Below are 21970 nucleotides of genomic sequence, written 5' to 3'. Positions count from 1 at the left end.
TATGTACAGTTAGGATCTATAAGGAGACTAAATCAGAAATGACTCATCTCTACCCTGGATGAATATTTAATAAGTATGAGATTTTCTTTTCCTTTAAACATAATACTCAGAAAAAAAAAGCAGCACAGACTCACAATTAATGGTCAATTAAAAACTGGTTTAAAATGGTCATATAAGAAAATACAGAAGTTGAAACTCTTACAACTATCATATAAATATTTTTTAAATATGAAAGTATAAATTTAAAAAGCATGTCTCATACAAAGTTGGCATTCTAACATAAAAAATAAATAAGCATGTCTAATATAAAAAATAAAACTTAAAAAGCATGTCTAATATAAAGTTGGCATGTCTAATATAAAAAATAGAACAGCACTAAATTGTAAGCATTACATGATTCTTAAGGAAATTTTTTCTGAGGATATATTTTCCTAAACAGTTTTCTTCCAAATTAAAAAACAGCCTCAAGCGCCTGCCTCGCAAGCGCAAGGTCGTGAGTTCAGTTCCCGGCACCGGAGAAAAACCAAAAAAAAATAAAAAACAGCCTCATTAGGAAAATCAAAAAATACATTTTAAAAGGTCATAACATGGTCAAAGGGTCTGTAGTTTCCCCAGGTTTCAGAGTACAAAATGAAGCCACCCTCAAAGAAATTACACTTTGATCTAGGAAATATAAAATTTTAATAAATTAAAAAATTATCTGATTACAATTACTGAGCTTCTAAACTGAAAGAAAAGCTTGAAAAGATATTGCCATGGTCTGAATGTTTGGGTGCACCCGAAATTCATGTGCGGAAACCCTAGACCCCACGGTCTTATGAAGTGGGGCCTTTCTGTCGGGGGAGGTCAGAAGGCAGAGGCCTCTGAAGAGGGCTATCCCCTCCTGAAAGCAACCTGCGGGGCACACCTTCCTGTTTCTAACGTGTGAGGACACAGTGAGAAGGCACCATCTATGAACTGGGAAACAGGACCTCACCAGACACCAAATCCACCAGTGCCTTGATCTTAAACTTCTCAGGCTCGGGAACTCAATAACCGTGTCACATTCCCCCAAAGACACAATGCTCATTGAGAAAAAATATGAGATCCTCCCCCACATTTAATCTACTTAGTTATCCATTTCCTAAAATTAGGAGAGAATTAAGAAAGTATGAATAAAATAAAAAAGGGAACATCTCAAGAAAGTAGAAAAGTATACGTTTACTAAGACTGTAAAAGCAAAAACTTAATATATGAAGGTTTCCAATGGAGATTTTTAAACTAAAGGACTTTTTTGCCACTTGTAGTCCAATACAACTGTCAAATAAATTACAGAAATTAAACAGTAGCCTAGTTTCAAAGAGAAACTATCATTTATTAAATCTGAAAAGAACACAAATATAGAAAATTTAAAAATTGAATTTTCAGAACATCCTCAGTATGAAAGTTTCCATTGCTTCTTTTTTTTGTTTTTATTTTTGTTTTTGTTTTGTCTTTTTGAAACAAGGTCTCGCTGTGCAGTTCAGGCTGGCCTTGAGCTCACTATGTAGCCCAGGCTGGTTTCAAACTCACAACGTTCCTCCTGCCTCAGCCTCCCACAGGTGGGACCACCACACCTGGCCTTCCATTCCTTCTGTGACCAAATAATTTTAAAAAATCAAACCTGCCATATTCGCGTAAGTCCATGTTCTAATTTCTTTTTTACGTATCCACGATCAAAATTAGTTTCTTCAGTCTCTGTCATATTATTCCCTTCTGAAAATAAAAGAAGGCATATGTTTTAGACTTCATTTAACTTTTTTTTCCTAAATAATTTCCATTTGGTTTCTCAAGTTTGTGGACCAACATAAGACATAGAAAATACTATATATCCACTTCTTACACATTCAAAGCAATGTAAAACCATAGGTGCTAGAATCAAAGCCATCTGATAAGAGAGGTAACCTTAGACAGTGACTCACTGTACACACCTAAGACCACTCAGCACATTTGTGCCTGGAGCAGAGATTCCAAGCCAGGGAGTGTGGTCCCAGCAGCCAGGTTCTGGCTCAACATATAATGCCTACTCCAAGACCATGTGACACACTGGCACTCAGGTAATACAGTACCAATGAACCTAACTACCCATTAATATGATGCCAACAAGAATACAGACTACAACTACTCATGCAGTGAAGAAAGATGATAATAATAAGGTTCGTTCCAGATAAATAATCTGATACTGTTCAGTTCAAAAAGTAAAATCAATAATCTGGCTCAAAACAAATTTCCCTCTGAAAATACACATACACAATTTAAATTAAAGAGTACATCTTTTTGTGAATAAAGTGAGAAATAAATGAGTATAATATCACCTTGTATCACGTTAGCAAGGTGTACACTGGTAACCAGGACATAGTCCTTGCACAGCCTGGCCAGGTGAACTGGGCCACTAGAACCCTAGTTCACCTCTGAGTAGTCCAAGAGCTTAATTATACGGAGACTAAATACAGGCAGCTAACCTAAACAATAGGTTCAGAGTTTTACATAGAATATTAAAGTATTAGGCTACCAAATATCAAATGGCATCATTAGAGATAGATGAATTCCAGAGTCCTCCTCAGCTTTGTGAAGTTCTGCTCAGAATAATTTTCAAATTGATGATTCTTACAATTTTATTACTTAATGTGAATATGAAAGAATTAATTTGACCTGAACAAGTAACTTTTTGGAGTCGTAGATATTATCATGGAAGTGGTACGGTGATAATCAGAGTACCTGAGTATAGACTGGGGCTGGAGATGCATGTGCAAGGCTCTGGTTTGATTAAAAAAACCAAAACACAAAAAAACGAGATTAGGTCAAAGGATATTTAGCAAAACGGACTTAGTCTACGAGGCTTTCAGAAATACTTTCAAGCTTAACTCAATATCCCAATAAACATGAACTACTCCCCCCAGCAAAAAGCTGGCTTTACTATAATGAATATACACAGTCCTCTAAATTCTTTTCTATTAATTTTTAAATTTTTATTGACTCCTACTAATTGCACGTATTTATGAATTCTTAGACCTGTTAATTCTGTTGCAAACTTTTCCCATGGTTTCTCAAATAATGAATTAGAAGAAAAAAAATCGCTGAAATATCTGAATAGTATCCACATCTAGAAAAATATAAAGGTTGCCAAAATAGGACAATCTTTGTTAAGAGTGGAATCCCAGTGAGCCCAAAAATTCCAAAGGTAATAAAACAAAACAAAACGAAAAAAACCTGCAGAGCTATTTTATAATAGTTCTGTCTTCCCTTTCATGATATTAACAATTACATTACATTCTCTCTAAACTTTAAGGAGCATTTTAAGGAGCAAACTGAAGACTAGACAGAGAAGAAAATTCCTCTATGTTTTCCTCTTTGGTAAATGGCTGTAAGAGGTGAAAGCCACGCCTCTGGGATTACACTGCGCATGTCCCCAGAGGTAGTGTGAGGGTCAAACATAAGGGTGGGTTAAAACAGTCAGGCCGACAATCCACTGAGCTTTGAACGGTCTTGCTTTATTATGTTTTGGCACTTTACCAAAGGTACTTTACCTCTCAGCTCTACCCTGGTGTACTGGGCACCCACCTTTTCTACCTTCTCTGTCTTTCCCTTCCATTCCCCTCCCCAGCAGTATTTCTAAGTAGATAGAATTCATCCATGGACTTTTTCTCTCTTATTTTTTGCTTTCTATATTCATAAGTTTCTTACGAATCAAATGAAAGAGTAAACTTATGCCTTTTAACCTTATCAAAACCCTATGTTTAATCAAACAGTGATGTTTAGTGTTTTGTGTATTACCCAACAACAGAAACCCAGTCTTAGAAACTGGAAGTTTCTAAAAATAACTTGACCTAATTGGCTACCTTAAGTTGCATGTGACAGAAAAAAACACTGTACAGTATAATTTATTTATGCATATCAAACAAAATGCTGGTAAAATAATTTATTGCTTTTAAAAGCACTTTCAATAGCTAATCAGCTATTATTCAAAGATATTTAGCAGATACAATTATACAAACATAGTAATTTTAATAGAATGCCTAATAATATAATTTCTCAGACTTGTTCTTTATTTCTTAGCTGTACAAACCATACTCATTTAAAGTTGTACTTTTCATTCAAAGATGAATATTTTAATTTTTTTTACGAAATCAAAAGCATTCATATATGTTCTAGGAAGAAAGTATCAATATATTCATTCTTAGTATGTAGCACTATTAATATAATGTACAAATTAGCAAAACAGGTTAATATTAAATATTTAGCAATGACTTCATAGTACATCTGAACAGACCAATGTCTTGTCTAGTTTGCAACTAATAATATTTACTATATTTTATTTATTTATTTATTTATTTATTTTAGGACATGGTCTCACTTTATAGTTCAGGCTTGAGCTTACAATGATCCTCCTATCTCAGCCTCCTGAGTTCTGTGATTACAGGTGTGTGCCACCACGCCAGCTAAATAAATCATTTTTAAAAAAACTTCTTCCCTATAACTCAGTCTTAAGGCCATCAGCACACATTCCTGGACTCTAGTACTACTGCTTCCTTAAAGTACCTCCAAATTATCTCCAAAGGTCACAGAGCTTTTATAGTAGCTGAATCACTTTCTCTGCTGAACATTTAACTGTATTATTATAGTAACATCTCTTGTCACTATAATATCTGAATTCCTAAAAGTATCCTGTCCCTTTTCTTCCTTCTTACTCCAGAAACGTGGTAGGTCTTACACAGTTTGATTTTTAAAATAAAATCAAAATAATTTCCTACCAGAAGCTGAAGCAGTATCCTCACTGTCATACTTTTCGTGCCATTCCATAGTCCTGTAATAGCTGAGCATAACTTCCCACAGTGCTTTGCACAGATCCGCAAGGCAGGGAATATAGCTATCCGGTGTAACATGCTAAAGAAAATGAGAAAAGCCAATCTGCAAATTATTGCTTACTTAAATATACTAATCAAAATAAAATGTTATGTTACTAATCAAATTATTTTAAAAATTAGAGTAAGAAAACTACTTCTCCCAGCACATTTAAAGAGAAAACTGAATGATAAAATTTTTCAAATTCCCATTTCAACATGACATCTTTGTGCTTGTTACTAACAACAGTCAACACACTGTGAATCAACTGTAGTCCCAGAAGCACAGTCTACAAAATACTACGGAGTTAGCAGGTGTTCTTATAAACAGCAATGTAAACTCTCTCAAATGTGGTTTTTCAAAGACATGTCCGAAACATACAAATCTAGCTTTATATTTATCCTTGGATCTGAGTCACAATAGAAAACTGGATGGCAGATTTACAATTCAGTCACTTCACTTGTGTAAATCAAGTAAATAGCTTTGAGTATCTCCAAATTCTTTAAATCAAATTGATACAGATATCCCACAACTGACAGTAAAATTTTAAAGCAACCCCCCCACACACACACACACATATATATAGAGAAAGAGAGAGAATGAAACAGTAAGTGATCACAAACCTTTAATGAGAAGACATGACTTTTTTTTCCTATTTTCTGTAAAAAGTCATTCTACCTAATTTCTATTTTGCAGGCTTCCCATTTGTCATATTGCAATATTTGCACCATCATTTGAGATTTTCTATGATTCCTTTAGTTTGTGATCCACCAACCACAACTGATCACGTTGCTAGTATAATGAAATGCTAAGGTGTAAGTAGGTGGTGGTGTAAGTGGTGTAAACAGGCCTCCAAGATACACAAGTAGGACAAAAGAGCTAGAGCAAGAACAGCTACTGTGTAGGTGGTGCTCAGGATGACATAGTTGGTAGCAGTCCTCTCTCAAAGTTTTTTCTTCCCATGATGATCTCTCCTTCCTCAAACTCATCATTTACCAAACATTCATGTAGCTATTAAAAACACTAACTTGTATGACTCCATACATCTTTATATATACATGTCTAATCTTTGAAAGTAAAACAAGAGTGAAGATCTGGCATTAGACTGTCCAAGGGGTTTATGGCAAAAAAGCTACAATGGTCTGATCTTCAAAGTCTTTCACTATCATCTGCCCTATTTCTAAGGTCTAGGAAAGAGTAAATGCTTATCAAAAGAGATGCTGCAAAACACTTTGATGATATTTAACACCCATTCCTAACTAAAAATTAATACAAAAATGAGAGTCATTGGATATTTCCTTAAAATGAGAAAATTCTACGACATAAACCACTATGGTCAGGGACAAAGGATGCTCATCACTTCCGCCACTATTTATCAAAGTTCTGGAGGTTCTAGCCAATGCAATTAGACTAGAGGAAACATAAGAGGCAAAAGATGGGAAAAGAAGAAAACTATTTCTGCTAATGACATAATAACAAAGCTGGACATTCCTATAGAATCAGCAATAAAGCTACTTCAAACAATAAATGAAATCAAAGTCAACAGATAAGTGACACACTTGAAAAAATATCCACAACACAAATTCACACTAAAGAGTTGATAGCCCACATATATAAAGAACTCTTAAAAGTTTGGGAAGCTGGAAGTGGAGGTATGAACCTGTAGTCCAGGCTACTGGCAAGGTTAAGACCATGCAAGCTGAGGGGTTCAGGCAGCCTAGGCATCATATCAAAACATCCTATCAAAAAACAAACAAAAAAGTTTGGAAAAACCACAGTTATTCTATAGAAAAACGGGAAAGGAGGCAAATGAACACACTTCACAGTGACGTAAGAAATGGACCCAATGTGCTCACATGACAGCATGGTACCAAAATCGGAAAGACATAGAGATTAGCAAGGCCCCCTCTGAGCCTCTGAACAACGTGTGGTAGCACAGACCTGTAATCCCAGCACTAGAAAGGCTGAAGCAGGAGGATCACGTGAGTTGGAAGCCAGCCTGGGCTACTTAGCGAGTTGAACACCACCCTATACTATATAGTAAGACCCTGTTTTGAAAGCAAAAACAAAACCAAACAATAACAAGAGCACCAAAAAATGACCTAGAACATTGGAAATCAAGTTCCACTTTACTCATAATAGGACAAATAAATTAAAATTACAATAAGAAAATTTTCACCCATCAGACTGTTAAAATTTTGAAACTGAACAGTGGCAAAGATTCCTTCCTGTCAAACTCAAGCTAGGCTCCTCTAGGCCAACTTCACAACATTTAATTATCCCAGGGCCTAAAACTCGGCCTAAAAAGACTTGAACACACTCTACCACAGTTTCTAAGGGCTCAAGGCCACATCCTTAGGATGATCCCGCCCTCCCTTATCAAGCCTGCCCTGAAGAAACTGAAGACAGACAAAATAATTTCCTGTCAGAGCCAACACCTGAGACAGGCCCCTGTTACCCAGGCCACGTGGGAAAGTGGGAACCTGACTTTCACAAGTACTAGTAACAAACTTCACTGGGTTTCATGTTGACCAAGCCTTTTCTCACTTTTTTTGCAATTTCTCATTTCTTGATTCCACTAAGTTCCTCTCAAACCCCTCTCTATTCCTTCATTCTCCCTTCAAAATGGGTAGTCACCTTTGTACAATGTGAAGTTCAGTTCAGTTCACGCCAGCCCCCTTAACTTATTGGAATATTCCATTACTGATGAAAATCTGTCCTAACCACTTTAGTGCCTGACTTTCTTTCCCTCTGACATTATACACACTCATGTATATTCTGCTGGCCAGGCTGTGAGGAAATGGGCACTCTGATACGTTTGTGGGTAGGAATCCAAAATGGTTCAAGCCTGAGGAAGGGAACTTGGACTTGGCACCATGTAACAAAACACTATACCTTGGGGCCAAGCACAGTGGCACATGCTTGTAATCCCAGCATGCTGGGAGGCTGAGGCAGGAGGATCACAAATTAGAGCCCAGGAAAGTTAATTTAGTGACTTAAGGAGACCCTGTCTCAAAATTTTAAAAACAAATTTTTTTTAAGGTTTAGGCTTTTAGCTCTGCTCAAAGGCCCTGGATTCAATCCGCAGTACTGAAAAGAAAAGAAGACAGCGTATGTACAAAGGCTGATCAAACAATTCAGTGTGTGTTTAAATAAAAAAAAAAATTATAGTAAAAGATACGCTGCCATTAACCTCCCTCAAAATTCTCCCCCTTGCTTTGAACACACTTATCCCATTATTCTTGCTACTTTGTGAAGCAGTTCTGGAAGTCCTCTTTCATGAGTGTCTCTTTAGAGTGTTATGAAAAGTAAAGTGAATGCTACTGCTGAGGGCTATCCAACAGAAAGGCAGGTGGTAAATACACTGCAGTGTGTCACCTCTCTTACTGAGACTCCTAGCTCTTGTCCAAAGTCAAAACGGCCATGAAAGGAAAATTGCAGCAGCCATTACAGTGCAATTCAAAACATGAAAGAGGACTTCCAGAAGTGTTTCAGAAGTAATATTTGAAGTTAGGGGGAGTATTCTGAGGAGAATTAATGACAGTGTGTCTTTTACTGTAACAATTTTTAAAAATTTAAATATTCACTGTATTTTCTGATAATATATGATATTTTTGCTTTGACCTAGCAATCTCACTTTTAGAAATCTTCCCTGAAGACATACCTCAACAATGTGAAATACACAGACACAAGGTTAGACATTAAAAGATTATTTGTAATTATAAAATATTAAAATCACAGGAGTCTGACAGAATAAACTATCACTCACACACCCATACTACAAAATTGTGAAAAATAATTTGTGGTAAGTTGTCATGCTTCACTTTATAACTGTTTCCTTTACAAAGAACCAGTCTTACTTCACTTTCCTAGGTTTACTTTAGCATATCTTGAGCTATTTCTTAACACCACTGACCTTTGCTCTTAACCAATACTCACAAGAAAAGGCTAAAAGCAGACAACAAATAAAGCAAAACATTACAATCTTTCTAGACTGCAACTCAACAATCACTGAGTCAAAGGAAAGTACTTCTCCATTAGTGATCTTTTCTAACCTTCATAAACTCAACTTTGCATACAGTTATATGATGCAAATATACTTCATCTACATATATCCCGACATTTGGTAGGTAAGAAGAAAGTAGTGTCAGTCATATCTCTTCCAAAGAACAATTACATAAGTAACTGTGTTACAGACCACGAAAATTAACACTTATATCTACCTTTTTTCTCCACCCAGCCACAATTTAGATATATTATTTGCCTATTTATTTCTTATGTTGCCTCTTAAGATTTGCTGAAATTCAATAGATTTGTATGAGATACACACATAGACATATATGTAACTTTTTTAAAAATTTGAGATAATACAGTGAAGTTATAGCAAGTTTTTCTCTCATTGAATCAAGAATGATTCACAGGTCCAGCTAAGCCACTGAACTTGCCTAAAAGTCTCTTAAAAAGTATTCAAATATTACTATCTTTAAATATAATCATATTTATAAGCACAAGACCATGCTATTTTGCACCAATAATTTGAGTAACAAGATGATTCTGGCCTGATTCTATTCTAAAATAGAAACAAAAATAGAGACTATTTTATTAAATATAAATGTAACAAATAGTTTAAGGAAAAATGGAACAGACAAAAAATGTTTTCAATAGATTCATACCCAGATTTGCTAATCGCTGTACCTGTTAGTTGTGCTAGCCATAAATTAGATTCATCCATGTTAAAATAGAACCACTTTCCATTGTATGATGCAACCAACCAGTGTCTGCATTCAGTCACAAATGCTTCTCACACCTTTAACACCATATCCTCAAAATCATTTGCACCTAGTATTTTCTAATTATTTTATGAAAATCCCCTCCAAATTACAAATAGAGAACCTTACTGCACAGACAAATAACTACCTAAGGAATAACAAAATGAAGGGCAGGCCAAAAAGAAGACCTGAATTTCTCAACAACCCATACAATTTCTACTCAGACATCAACTCTCGATATCTGCAGAACATTTTACAAAGAGATACAAACCAGGAGTAAAAGGCCCTGTATTCCAACTGGCACCAACTCCACAACTTAACCAGGCACATGATAGACAACAAGGCTACTCTGAACATGTTTTTACCCCTCTAAATCTTCCTTTCTCATCCCTGGCTTACGTCATTTACTAATTAGTAAATACCTAACATTGAAATTCAGTTCAAGTTTCAGTTAAGGGAGGATTTGTTTGGCATAGGCAGGAATATCTCATGACAACACTATGGTAATTCCAGTTCTATGTTCATATCATATACGGTAAAAACGCAATGAAAGCCTTGAATGAATGATTTTAGAAAATATTTCACACAGTTCAGACACCCTGAAGAACTATATAACATGTCCTAATTTTTTTTAAAGACAAGAAGTAGAAATGCAATTGCTGACAAGTCTTTATGTTCTACACAGATTTCCATTTTTACCTTCTGTGAAGTTGTATGGTTAGAGGAAAAACAACAAAGGTATAGTTTTTTAGGAATTTTTTTAGAAGATACAGAGAATAAGGGATATTTTAAATAATCGAGATTTTAAAATTTGCACTATCTCTATAGAAAAGACATATGTGCCATGACTTCCATGATCATAAAAGGTAACAAATATCCTGGGGTTTCAGGATGTGGAGAAGATTCATAAATCCAGATGTTAAGATGCAAAAGATTAACATAGCATGTCCACCATGTTTCATAGTGTGAACACCAAAATAGGCCCTTAATTCAATCTTTAGTAATGCTTTGACAAAATCCACAGAGCTGATTTCCCATCTCATCTTTAGTTCAGAGTAACAGCTAGCACCTTCCATCTTTATTTAATCTATCCTCCCAACAGTCTCCCTGGTCAAAACTAGAATGGTGAAATTAACTCATCAAAAGCAGCAATATGCTACCTGTGATTATAAATAATAAAATGAGGCCATTTTCTTTTTTTTTTTTTTTTTTTTTGGTATTTTTGAGGCAAGGTCTTGCTATGCAGTTCAGGCTGGCCTTGAGCTCACTTTGTAGCCCAGGCTGGCCTGGAACACACAATGACCCACCTGCCTCACCCCATGTGCCACCACGCCCAGCCCTTGAGGCCATTTTCAAAGAAAAGTGTAAATCGATCAATAACTACAACTTTTCTGAATTTGAAGCACATATTAAAGAATGTCATCTTTTGAAAGTTGATTAAATACAAAGTAAAGCGGTAAGCATGAAAGAAGAGGCCCTGGAGTTAATCTCTACTTACTATATAATTTGTTTATACCCATCACAAATCTGTATTACCAGATCCCTACAAAAATTTCAGGAAGATTCCTTTTACATTGTAAGATCAAAATGAAAATTCTTAGAAGTATCCATAAAACATTATTTTGTTCTTATTTCACAGGTAGATTTAGCACTCTAATCCTAACAAACATGAAGAGTACAGATAGTTGGCATCTTTAGATCCAAAATTCACAGCACCCTACCCTGCCCTACCCTACCCTACACACATACACAAACGCAGATTTCAAAAAACAACGAAAGGTTACTAGTAGTGTTAGATGAAGAGTATTAGCACAATAAGCTCATGTCACCAAAAGTTGCTGGGAACACTTCCCTAAAGACACTTCTGGAAATATGCGGCTGGTCAAAATAGAACTAGGCCCAGTAAATCCAATAAGAAACAAAGCTTAATTTTTTAAGTAAATAAAATTGCCATGAAGGCCCTTTATATTGTCCTTTTCCAGAAATAAATAAAGTTGACTTCTCCTTTCAAGTTTGTTCTAAGCATGAGCCACTGTGTTTCAAAATAATGTACACATTCTTAATGAGCCTAAATAACCTGTCTACAAACAACAGGCCAATACATTCAAGAAAAACAGAAAAACCAAACTAAAGAATTTACTGTAAAAAGAAAAACTATGCTTCCAATTAAATCATTTAGGAACAGTTTAGTCATCAAAAAATGGGCATGTTCAGTTGCAAAATTATTTTTAAAAGCTCAAACCAAGTAAGCCTTTAAACTTGACCAACGGTAAACGGAATAAATAGCAGAAATTTCATAATGGGACAGGATCCTACCTTCCTAAAGAAAACTTTGAGATTTTGTTCATGAGAGTTAATAAAAACAGAATATTAAGTTTGACCCAGATTTCTTTATAAAAGGATTCTTTTAAAAATTAGCTTAATTTCACTCCAGCTCACTTAGGCTGACATCTGAAAGTAGATGAAAATAATCCTATGAATAAAGCAAGCAGATGATTATCTTTTCATTTCTAATCTCTTTCCATTTAAACGAAGAACAATTGTTCTGTGCTCAGAAGAACTCCATCTCCCTCTTCCTCGGTACCATTCAATTATCATAATTTTTAAAACCTCTATTAATGTTTAAAGACTTTCTTCAAAATATTGTCACAGAACAGAGAAAATAAACTGCCGCAATGCCTAGTCTCACTTTTCTCACTCAAAACTGTGTCACAGTGAACACCCTCTATGTATGTGTGAACATTTGCTTCTTTGTACCTCATATCCCATTGTCACATTTGCTCTCACACAAATATATCCTCAGTAATTACCATCAGATACTTTTGTTTATTTTTATTATTTTGTGGTGCTGGGAATCAAACTCAGGGCCTTGTACATGCTGGGGAAGTGCTCTTCCACTGACATACACCCTACTAGTAATCAGGAATGAAAATGATTCCCTACTCCCACCTAGGGAAAGTTAAGAACCCTGACTTCCAATATAAGGCTCCTTCACAAACTATCTTCCTTGCCATTCCAGAGCTTTAATAGTTGCTTGCTCTAGAAAATATATTTAAATATCCTTTCATCAGTTTATTTATTCAATTTCAAAGAGATCCCACTGTGTTTCCCTTCTTGAGCCAACCACCATCTTTTCAAGAACTCAGCTACTAGAAGGTCCCATCTTTTCATCAAACTAAATAATCAACAAATTGAACTAGAGAGGAGTAATTTCTTTTTACTCTTACTGGTTTAAATACATCAAATGTGACTCAGTATAATGAAATAACACTTAGTTGAAGGTTTGAAAAAGATGTCATCTCCGACTAGAAATCCTGAGGTAATTCCTCGGAAGTCCAGGACAACTTCTGAATTTCTTTAATTTTTTTTAATCAAAAATGGTGCTAAAGAAAATCAGCTACCTATTATACTATATATCAAAGCTTTAATTTATTATGTTAATTAATTACTTTCTTCAAAAGAAAGTCTTCCCTAAAGACCCTGCTAACATTTGTTATCCATGCCATTTCAAACCAAAACCCTTTCAACTAATGCTTTACCACACCTTGAACACAGACCAAAAATGCACCACGGTGGTGGGTGTATGATAATACATGTGCCTGCTGTTATTTATGTGCGTATTCTCTATGATTCAGTTCTAGTATATTAATAAATTATTTCCATAATTTAATAATGTATACTTTAACATCTACATGGGTAATTCTGCAATGCTATAACAGAAGGTTTGCTGAGGGAGGGATAATTTTAAAAAGCACTTAATACAAAATCAAGAAGAAATTTATCAGCTGATGATTTTAAAACACACAGCTACTTCAAAAGGTTATTCTACCATCAGCTTCTTTTTAGCAAAAGAAATTGAAAAGAAACAGAAAGACCACAATCACAAATTTTTATTCATAAAAATGTATAACTTTCAATTTTATATTATGTAAAAGCACATGACTTTCTCAAGAAGGATAAGCATCCCTATGTTTTTGACTGTTAAAAGCGTATTAAAGTCATAACAAAATATATTATAAACATAAACACAAAAATACATACCAGATTTAACCAGTATAAAAATATAGGGCAAAAGACCTAATTTGTTGAAAAACACCTCTTTTAATTACTAACAATTATTTTCTGCTTTAGCATAAAAACTGTGAATTTTTAATAAATTTCTTTACCATTTAAATAATCTTTTAGTGAAAGCTACATTAACAGAATCAAAAAGATAATAATTGGGGTTTATAACTGCAAAATGTACACTATCGATCTAAAAACATGATCAAGAAAAATAATATATTTCAAAATTACCAAAATTTATCAAATGATAGTTATACTTAAAACTAAGTATTTAAAGATATAATTATGCAACTATGTCCTACTTAATCATAAAATCTGTGAAAGTCATGACTTACAAATTATTTTAAAAAGACTTCTAGCCATATTAACATCATTACTACTGATTTTACATTTTTAATAGGTCATTTATAACCACACCCCCCCAAATACGTATTGCAGCTCAAGTATGAGAACTTCTCCAATTCCAAAATATATAACCTGCACCTTTCACACACTCAAATTCAACAAACAGTGAAAAGGAGCTTACTTTCACACTAATTCCTGGACACAATCACAAAAGAGAATAGACACCTACTTCCTGGAATTGTTGTAATTTTTTTAGTTAATATTAGAAAATGCTCCAGGATGTATCTATGAAAGAGCCTTCTGAAGCTAAGATGAATGAAAACATGATAAACAATGATCTCCATATTTTTAAATCAGGTGGTCAGCCCTGCAAGGTAATCACCGTATTCAGAACCTCAGCAGTACGTGACACAGGTCTCCAACTCCACTATTCTTGAGTCACTTCCTTTTTCATGCTGCTGTGACATCAACATGCCTCGACCGTCCTCCTCCCCAGCTAACAGCTCCTTCTCATATTCTTCTAGTCTCTTCTCTTCTATCTAAGGCCTATCATAAAGCCCAAGACCCAATGTCTTCTTAATTACCCCACTTTCCATAATTTTCTCCAGTGCTATCACTTTAAATACAAGGAGACATTGATGACAGCCAAACTTGCAACTTCAGTCCTGCTTTTCCTAAGTTCCTCTATCCAACTGCCTCACCAAGGCCGGCTGACTTTAACAGGTATCAAACGGAAGGCCTGATTTTCCACTGCAGCCTTGCTCCTTCCCTTATTCCCTGGAAAAGCAAATGACACTACCATTTCCCAGCTTGAGGCTAATGGTTCTCTTTTCCTCACACTCTGTATCACCCTATCAGCAAGAACAAATGCTGAAACAAAGCACAAACCACCCATTTCTCATCTGTTGAAGATTTAATGCTTCTTTAAAAATGAAAAGAGATAATTGATTACAGATGCACAGGCAGCATACATACACGTGGAGAGCCTAAATGAAGATGACTGCTTGGAATCACCCAAGACGCAACTGCAGAAGAGAATCACAGCCAGTAAAAGAAGCCACACGTGAGAACAAAGTCAATTTGGAAGCAACTGCACCCAGTCTCAGCAACCTTAACCTCCAGTTGACTGGGCCTCCAGTTTATCTTTGAGGAAAGAACAATACGGGAGAAAAAACTTTTGGCACACATATTTGCTTTTACTGTAGTAAATCTTCAAGTGTTGGTGGCAAAGAAAAACGGAATATGAATTTTAAAACAGACAAGGAAAGATGCCTGAGCAGTAATCAAGCTACTACATACTGTACAGAGATCTTTATATTGCAGCTTTTGGAATTTTGTATCTGTGTTTTCTGCACACAGTTCCACATAGCCAAGGACAACTTGAAATACAGTATTGTGAATGGCTTGGGTGAAGTGCATATGAAGTTGATCCATTGCGGTCTGTGGAAAGAAAAAAAAAAAAAAAACACAATATAACTATGTTCTTAAATAAATTTCAACAGACAGGGAAAAATCTTCATCAGTTATAACTATACCACAGAGATCACTATTACTCTCAGAACTGGCTGCAATGTGCACTACGTGCAAACAACCCTTCATATAACCAGGGACACTGTACCACTTAAGACAAGTCTGAATTGTAAACACTGCTGTGATGGTCTGTATTTATACCTGGCATTCATCCTGATTTGTTAAACACAGCATGCAAAATCACACCTCTGGATCCCCTCTGCCATCAAATTGTCATTCTCTTACATCACTCAGTGCACTCCTCAATGGTCACCTTCTCAGCGACACCCTTCTTGACTATCCTGTATAACTCAGCACTTTCCATCACTCTGTTTGCTTACACTGATTTGTACTTCTTTGTCATACTTTTTATCACCACATAGCACATTCATGTATTTCTTTAATGTGTGTATCTCTCACGGAAAGATAATACAGATGACAGCCTATATTCAGGTACCTAGAGCAATGTTTCTAGTAGTTACCAATATTTAATGAATAAAAACAATCTTATAGAATAAATTAGAAGTCAGAGATCTTTAAATATGTCCTTCAAAATTGCCAAGTATATTTTTTCCTGTATTTTTCCCCAAGTGTAGTTTAAGACTGTACCTACAGAAAAATTAAGAAGTTTCAACAATTCAGATGTTAAAATGTAAACAGAGTTTAAGAGCTTTGGCAAAGCCTTAAATTTCCTTATAAGAGAGGGGAGCATTTAAGGGAAGAAAACATTTACATTTATCACGTTTAAACACTGTATGGATAAACACAGAATCCTGTATTCAGACAATACACACTCTACTTTCAAACCATGGCCCCTGCTCCAATTTTCTCAAAGAAGCCCCTGAACAGTAAGAATGTACAAAACCATGCATTACAAGGGAAGCCATGACATTTTGGGAATAATAGAATCCTTTTAAAAATCTTGTAAATGAAATGGACCTGTTTTATAGCTAACCATGCACAATCCTCAAAAGTTTACACACCATTTTGAGGGACTCACGCTAGCCTATCTGGTAACTAATGAGGCCTGATATTATATTAAAAGGCCATGTTTTAGGGCCAAAAGCTGAGTTCAAAGGGATTACATCTCATCTCCCACTGAATTACCTTATAATGCACTTTTCCTAAATCCTATACAAAAATGCAAAAATTTATTAAACTTGGCAAGCATGTCACACTTCAAAACAAACTTCTATAATTTTTTAACTCAGTGATGTACACTCTGGGTCTATATAGACAACGTTACTACAGTTAATTCAGCATAACAGCAATGCACTTTTTCAAATGAGACTTTTTAAGGATATTACACTAGTAATAATCAAGCGTGAAAGTTAATTGATACCTGATTAAGAAGGAAAAACAAGGAACATTTTAAAACTAACCTGTGTTTTTCCAAGAAGCCGATAAGCTTGTTGAACCTTGGTATAATGATTAATATCAAAATTTTTGCATATTTTGGAAAGAGCTACATCCAGTTGTTCCTACGTTATTAAAACAGGAAAAAAAAGAAGTGATTAAGGAACTGGGTTCTTTAGACTAGAAAAAAATATTAAAACTAGTCTCTCACTTTTAATTGATATCACAATGTAACTTACTATCTAAAGGTTTTAGTAGATAAAAAAACTATAAATAGATAACTTTAATATTTTAGCAACTACAATCAAGTTTACTAAGATGTTAGTAATGTGAGTTTCATGCTTTAAAACCCATGTTTAGCATTTTAAGGAAAACAAAGTGAGCGCAATAATTTCTCAAGGAATCTTTTTTTTTTTCTGTCTTAACTTCATGTTTCCTCAAGCATCTGCCAGCATCTTACAATTATAAAAAGTGAGTTTGTAGAACTATGGAAATACAATAAAGCAATCTTTCTGTAATTAGTAAAGAGCAATTCCAACAAAATACGGATTTTGAAAGTATGTATCTCAAGGTTTAAGCTCTTATATCTAAATGCACCACTTCGTTTACGGGTTTCTACTTCAGTGACTTCATTTTTAAATAACGACTTTCTATATAGACATAGAATAATATTTTATACCACATCAACAGTGAAATACTGAGATCTTAACAGAAAGCCCTCATTTACTTAAAGTAGCCAGGGAACTGTTTACTTACTGAATTCAAGGCAGTGTTTTAGTGATTATCAAATAAATGAGTATTCTCACAACTAGCAAATGATTGCATTTATGATCAATGACTACTTTCGCAAAATGTCACCTGAAAGTCCAACTTTAGCATTTATCAGGAAAGCAATAAAATAAAATATTAGAAAATTAATTCTTACTAAGCCTATTAAAATGAATACCCAGCTTTGCAAAGGTTACCAAGGAAAAACAAGAATTCTGAGTGTACATAGGAGGGAAAATAAGGCTTCATATTTACATCTTTTTCTTTTTGATGAACTGTATGAGATACTAGCAGGAGAGCCATGCACTTAGAAGAGTTTCTCATCAGCCAATAATTACACACAACTAACTCACTAAACTAAAAGAGACAAGTAGTAGATAAATTATAATTAGTAGTATTTTGACAATAATATAATTTACATGAGAAAATACCTATATAGCATGGAGATTTTTCTAGAAATGACAATATTTCCAAGTACTGTTTTAAGGTCCCATAATTCCAAAAGTATTGTGTTTATAAGGAGATTAATATTGCCATGACCATGCATGAATATTCCAAACAAAAAAACAAGTTTAAGTGTAGTGATTTGGACACACTGGTAGCAACACAAAAGGCAAACTGTAATGCTGCACCTGTGCTATTTAAATACCTCGGAACATGGCCGCTTCACCTGCAAAAAAACCCTTCTTACCTCGATTTGTTCTAAAGTATCCTGCAGCTTTGAATTCAGCTCACTGTGGAGTAAAACAGAGTGAGATGTATCTACTTTTTCAAAGAAAGAAACTAAGTGCTAAAGAAATACATTAGCTGAATAAATAACCAATACAAACAGCGTAAGCAGTGGGACAAGATGCTAATTCTACACACAGTATAATAAGGCAAGAAAAAGAAATAGCAGATAAAGAATTACAAAGAAATATGAGTCACTAATGATAGCCACCAGATTGTATGAGCAGAAAATCCTAAAAAAAAAAATCTACAAATAAAACTAAGAACTTTAGAATTAAAATGTGACTCAACATCATACCACAGCAATATATGTGCACCCATGTTTATAGCAGCACAATTTGTAATAGCTAAATCATGGAAGCAACCCAAATGCCCATCAACTGAGGAATGGATAAAAAAAGATGTGGTATTTTTATATAATGGAATATTATTCAGCTATAAAGAAAGATAAACTTGAGGCTTTTATAGGCAAATGGATGCAACTAGAGACCATATTCATAAGTGAAATAAATCAGTCCTGCATGTGCAAGCACTGAATTGTCTCACTAGTGTAAAACCTGAAAGTGTGAATAAAATCTAAAAAGTACAATAAATATTGTGAAAGGGAAAGAAACTGCTCAAAAGGAAAGAACTGGGATGAGGGAAAAGGGAAAAAAAAGAAGGGAAAAATATATGTATACACAAGACAGAGAAGATAATTGTGCTACTAATTTCTACTGCTTTTGGAAAGGAACAGTTAATGTTTAATTGTTTGATCAATCTTACATGCCTATATTTATTTAACAGAGTAACCAATTTAAAATAGGCAAAGGCCTATTACAAAGTTACAGCAGAAAAGCAATGTAACGCTGACTCAAAGATACAAAGCTGATCAAAGAACAAAATGAAAACAAAGGACAAATAGCTTGATCGGATATCTGACAAAGGAGACATCCAACAAACGAGTCAATTAGTCATTGAAGGAAAGCAAATTAAAACTACAAAAAAGGGCAATGAAATGTAGCAATAAAATGGCCCCAATTTTCTTTTTTTAAATCAAAACTGGCATCACCAAATGTTGGTAATGGTGTGACAGTATGGAGTAAGGGAAGTAGAGGAAGGACAAATTATTATGACTCTAGAGAACTTTATCTAGTGAAACCTAACACACAATTCTTTTTTTTTTTTTTTTTTTTATGGAGAATCGAAACAAGATCTCACACTAAGCTTTATCACTAACTCTTTTCATTTAACTTACTTTTTTTTTTTTTTTTTTGGTACCAGGAATTGAACACAGGACCTTGTGCTTGGCAGGCAGGCAGTGTGCCACCGAGCTATCTCCCCGGCCCGACACACAACTATTTTAGTACTTCTAGTCCTGATACACATCTAACAGAAATGCAGTACAATTTATTATGGGCAGAAGCTTAAAATCGATATTTAAATTATTACATCTCATTCTAAAAATAATTTGTGCTATTTAACTAAGTACATTCATAAAATATTTTAATGTAACAGACTGACTTACATTATATTTAAAATAGCAAGAACAAGTAAAAGATGTAGTTTAACACAGCAAAACCATATAAATTTTTACAACTGTTATCTGCTAATTATAAATGTGGCTCTCAAACTCCTAGTAGCTAGAGCAAACAGGGAAAGCCACAATACACAATTCAGTCTCCATAATATAAATGCCAGTAGCTCAAAGCAGGGGGTGTGGGGGACAAGACAAAGAAACAAAAATCATTTTTCCTGTTACAGTTCTAAGAGAAAATGGTGCAACCCTTGAGCAAGAGGACTTTGTATCTCCAAAGGCTCAAAAGCTTAACATCCTTCCAATGTGTACACACAGGGCTCCCTGCACTTCTTACAGAAACCTTCAGTGCAAGCGGAGGAGTTAACACCACAGGGAGACAAATATATAGGTGTACAGACACAGTCATTTGTCAGAAAGTAAAATCAACATGATACAACGGTGTAGCTTTCAATGGTCTCAAAGATAAATCTCCAAACCATTACAGGAATTTGATTATTTTCTACAAATGCTAGTTTGTAAAACATGAACATACTTTAGACTGAAGTTGAGGGAAACTGGCAGTGATAGTCTCTAGTAAAAACTGACAGTGTGCAAAACCAAACCCATTAACAATCAACAGTGTTGGGTGGATACCTTATTCAAAAAATTAAGATCTCTAACAAGGGGGTGGGGAAAAAAAAAAAAAAGATCTCTAACAAGGACTTACACCTGATATAAACTAAATTCACAGATGTAGGTAACAAAAATACTTGTAGACAAGATTGAGATTCAGTTAAAAATGATTTCAGGCATTTCTTGCCCCTACAAAATGAATAAATGAATGAATGGATGGATGGATGACAAGACCTAATGTTTCCAGAATGCCTCCAAAAGGATAACCAAGAATGGTCCCCCTGTAAAGAAGAAAGTAAATAAATTTTCACCTTACCTAACCCCAACCCTGAAACCAAAGTGAAACAGGGTAAATGGATAAGAAAATGTGAAAATGCGGCAATTAAAAAGGATAAATCCTATCATTTGTGACAGCATGATTAACCTAAAGGACATCACCTTAAATGAAATAAGCCAGGCACAAAAAGACAAATACCACATACTCTCACATGTAGAATTTAAGATAATCACATAAAAGTCATAAGCAGGACAGAATAATGCTTTCCCCATAATAAAAATTAAAATAAAACCTTAAAAAAATCAGTATCATCTCTGCCCCGTGGCAGTTCCTTCTCTTCTGTTTTCTGCCTTGCCAAAGCATTAACACCCACTCCGATCAGTGGAAAATCCTATCCTCTTAATTCTTTCCACTTTTGATATCTAGAACTGATAATCAAATCTTTATGATCCCATTTTGTTTCAGTATTTGCCTTATCCTCCTATGCTTATACTTTTTTGACTGTGTCTGAACTCAAGCCTTGTCACTTTTCCTTGAATTACGGCAACAGCCTTCTAAAGAATGTCCACATGCAATGTACACACCCCACACATCCATCCACTCATTTGACAAACACCACTGACCAAACTTTGTATGCAGTTCTCCAAAGAAGCTGTCAGGAGTAGCTGAGCAGGGGCTGACCTGCACATCGGATACGGTCGGCATTTGCTGTAATTTGGAGGATAGTTTTCAAATAGCTTGGGTGGGAATGGCTTTAGACAAGACAAGCACTCTCCAGTCCTCTAAGTTCTACCACATTCTGCTGTTTTGTATCTGGAAGCTTCACATTTATGGTACCTGCCTGATTCCTGAGGACAACTGACTCTTCACTTCTTAAGCAGAAATGAAATGACATTAATGACCTGCTTTAAAAATCCTTGATGGCTCCTCATTAAAATAAGGATGAAGTCAAAATTAGTACAGTGCGGAGCCTGGGGATTTAGCTCAGCGGCACAGCACCTGCCTGGCAAGCACAAGGTTGTGAGTTCAATTCCCGGTATCGGAAAAAAACAAATTAGTACAGTGCGTAAAATACTTGACAAGTTGAAATTTTTAAAAATCTCATTCGCTTTTTTTAAACACCTATATTTTAGTCAAAGGGACTGTGTGCAGTTTCTAAAA

At 35.0% G+C, this 21970-nt stretch overlaps 1 protein-coding gene across 2 annotated transcripts in view; it reads right to left on the bottom strand.

Annotated features, from left to right (window-relative positions):
- Positions 1-21970, bottom strand: part of Vps50 (VPS50 EARP/GARPII complex subunit) — a 110111-nt gene that overhangs the window by 56915 nt on the left and 31226 nt on the right. For both annotated transcript variants that reach the window (XM_005388036.2, XM_013516067.1), the window contains 5 exons: positions 18364-18406; positions 16931-17029; positions 15339-15479; positions 4770-4902; positions 1643-1734 (listed from right to left, as the gene is read on the bottom strand). In XM_005388036.2, the coding sequence (XP_005388093.1) occupies positions 1643-1734; positions 4770-4902; positions 15339-15479; positions 16931-17029; positions 18364-18406 (508 nt within the window). The remainder of the gene's footprint in view (positions 1-1642; positions 1735-4769; positions 4903-15338; positions 15480-16930; positions 17030-18363; positions 18407-21970) is intronic.

The sequence above is a fragment of the Chinchilla lanigera genome, unplaced genomic scaffold (genome assembly GCF_000276665.1).
Source record: "Chinchilla lanigera isolate Chin_1 unplaced genomic scaffold, ChiLan1.0 scaffold00031, whole genome shotgun sequence".
NCBI lineage: Eukaryota > Metazoa > Chordata > Mammalia > Rodentia > Chinchillidae > Chinchilla > Chinchilla lanigera.
This window is presented reverse-complemented; position numbering and strand designations above follow the sequence as displayed.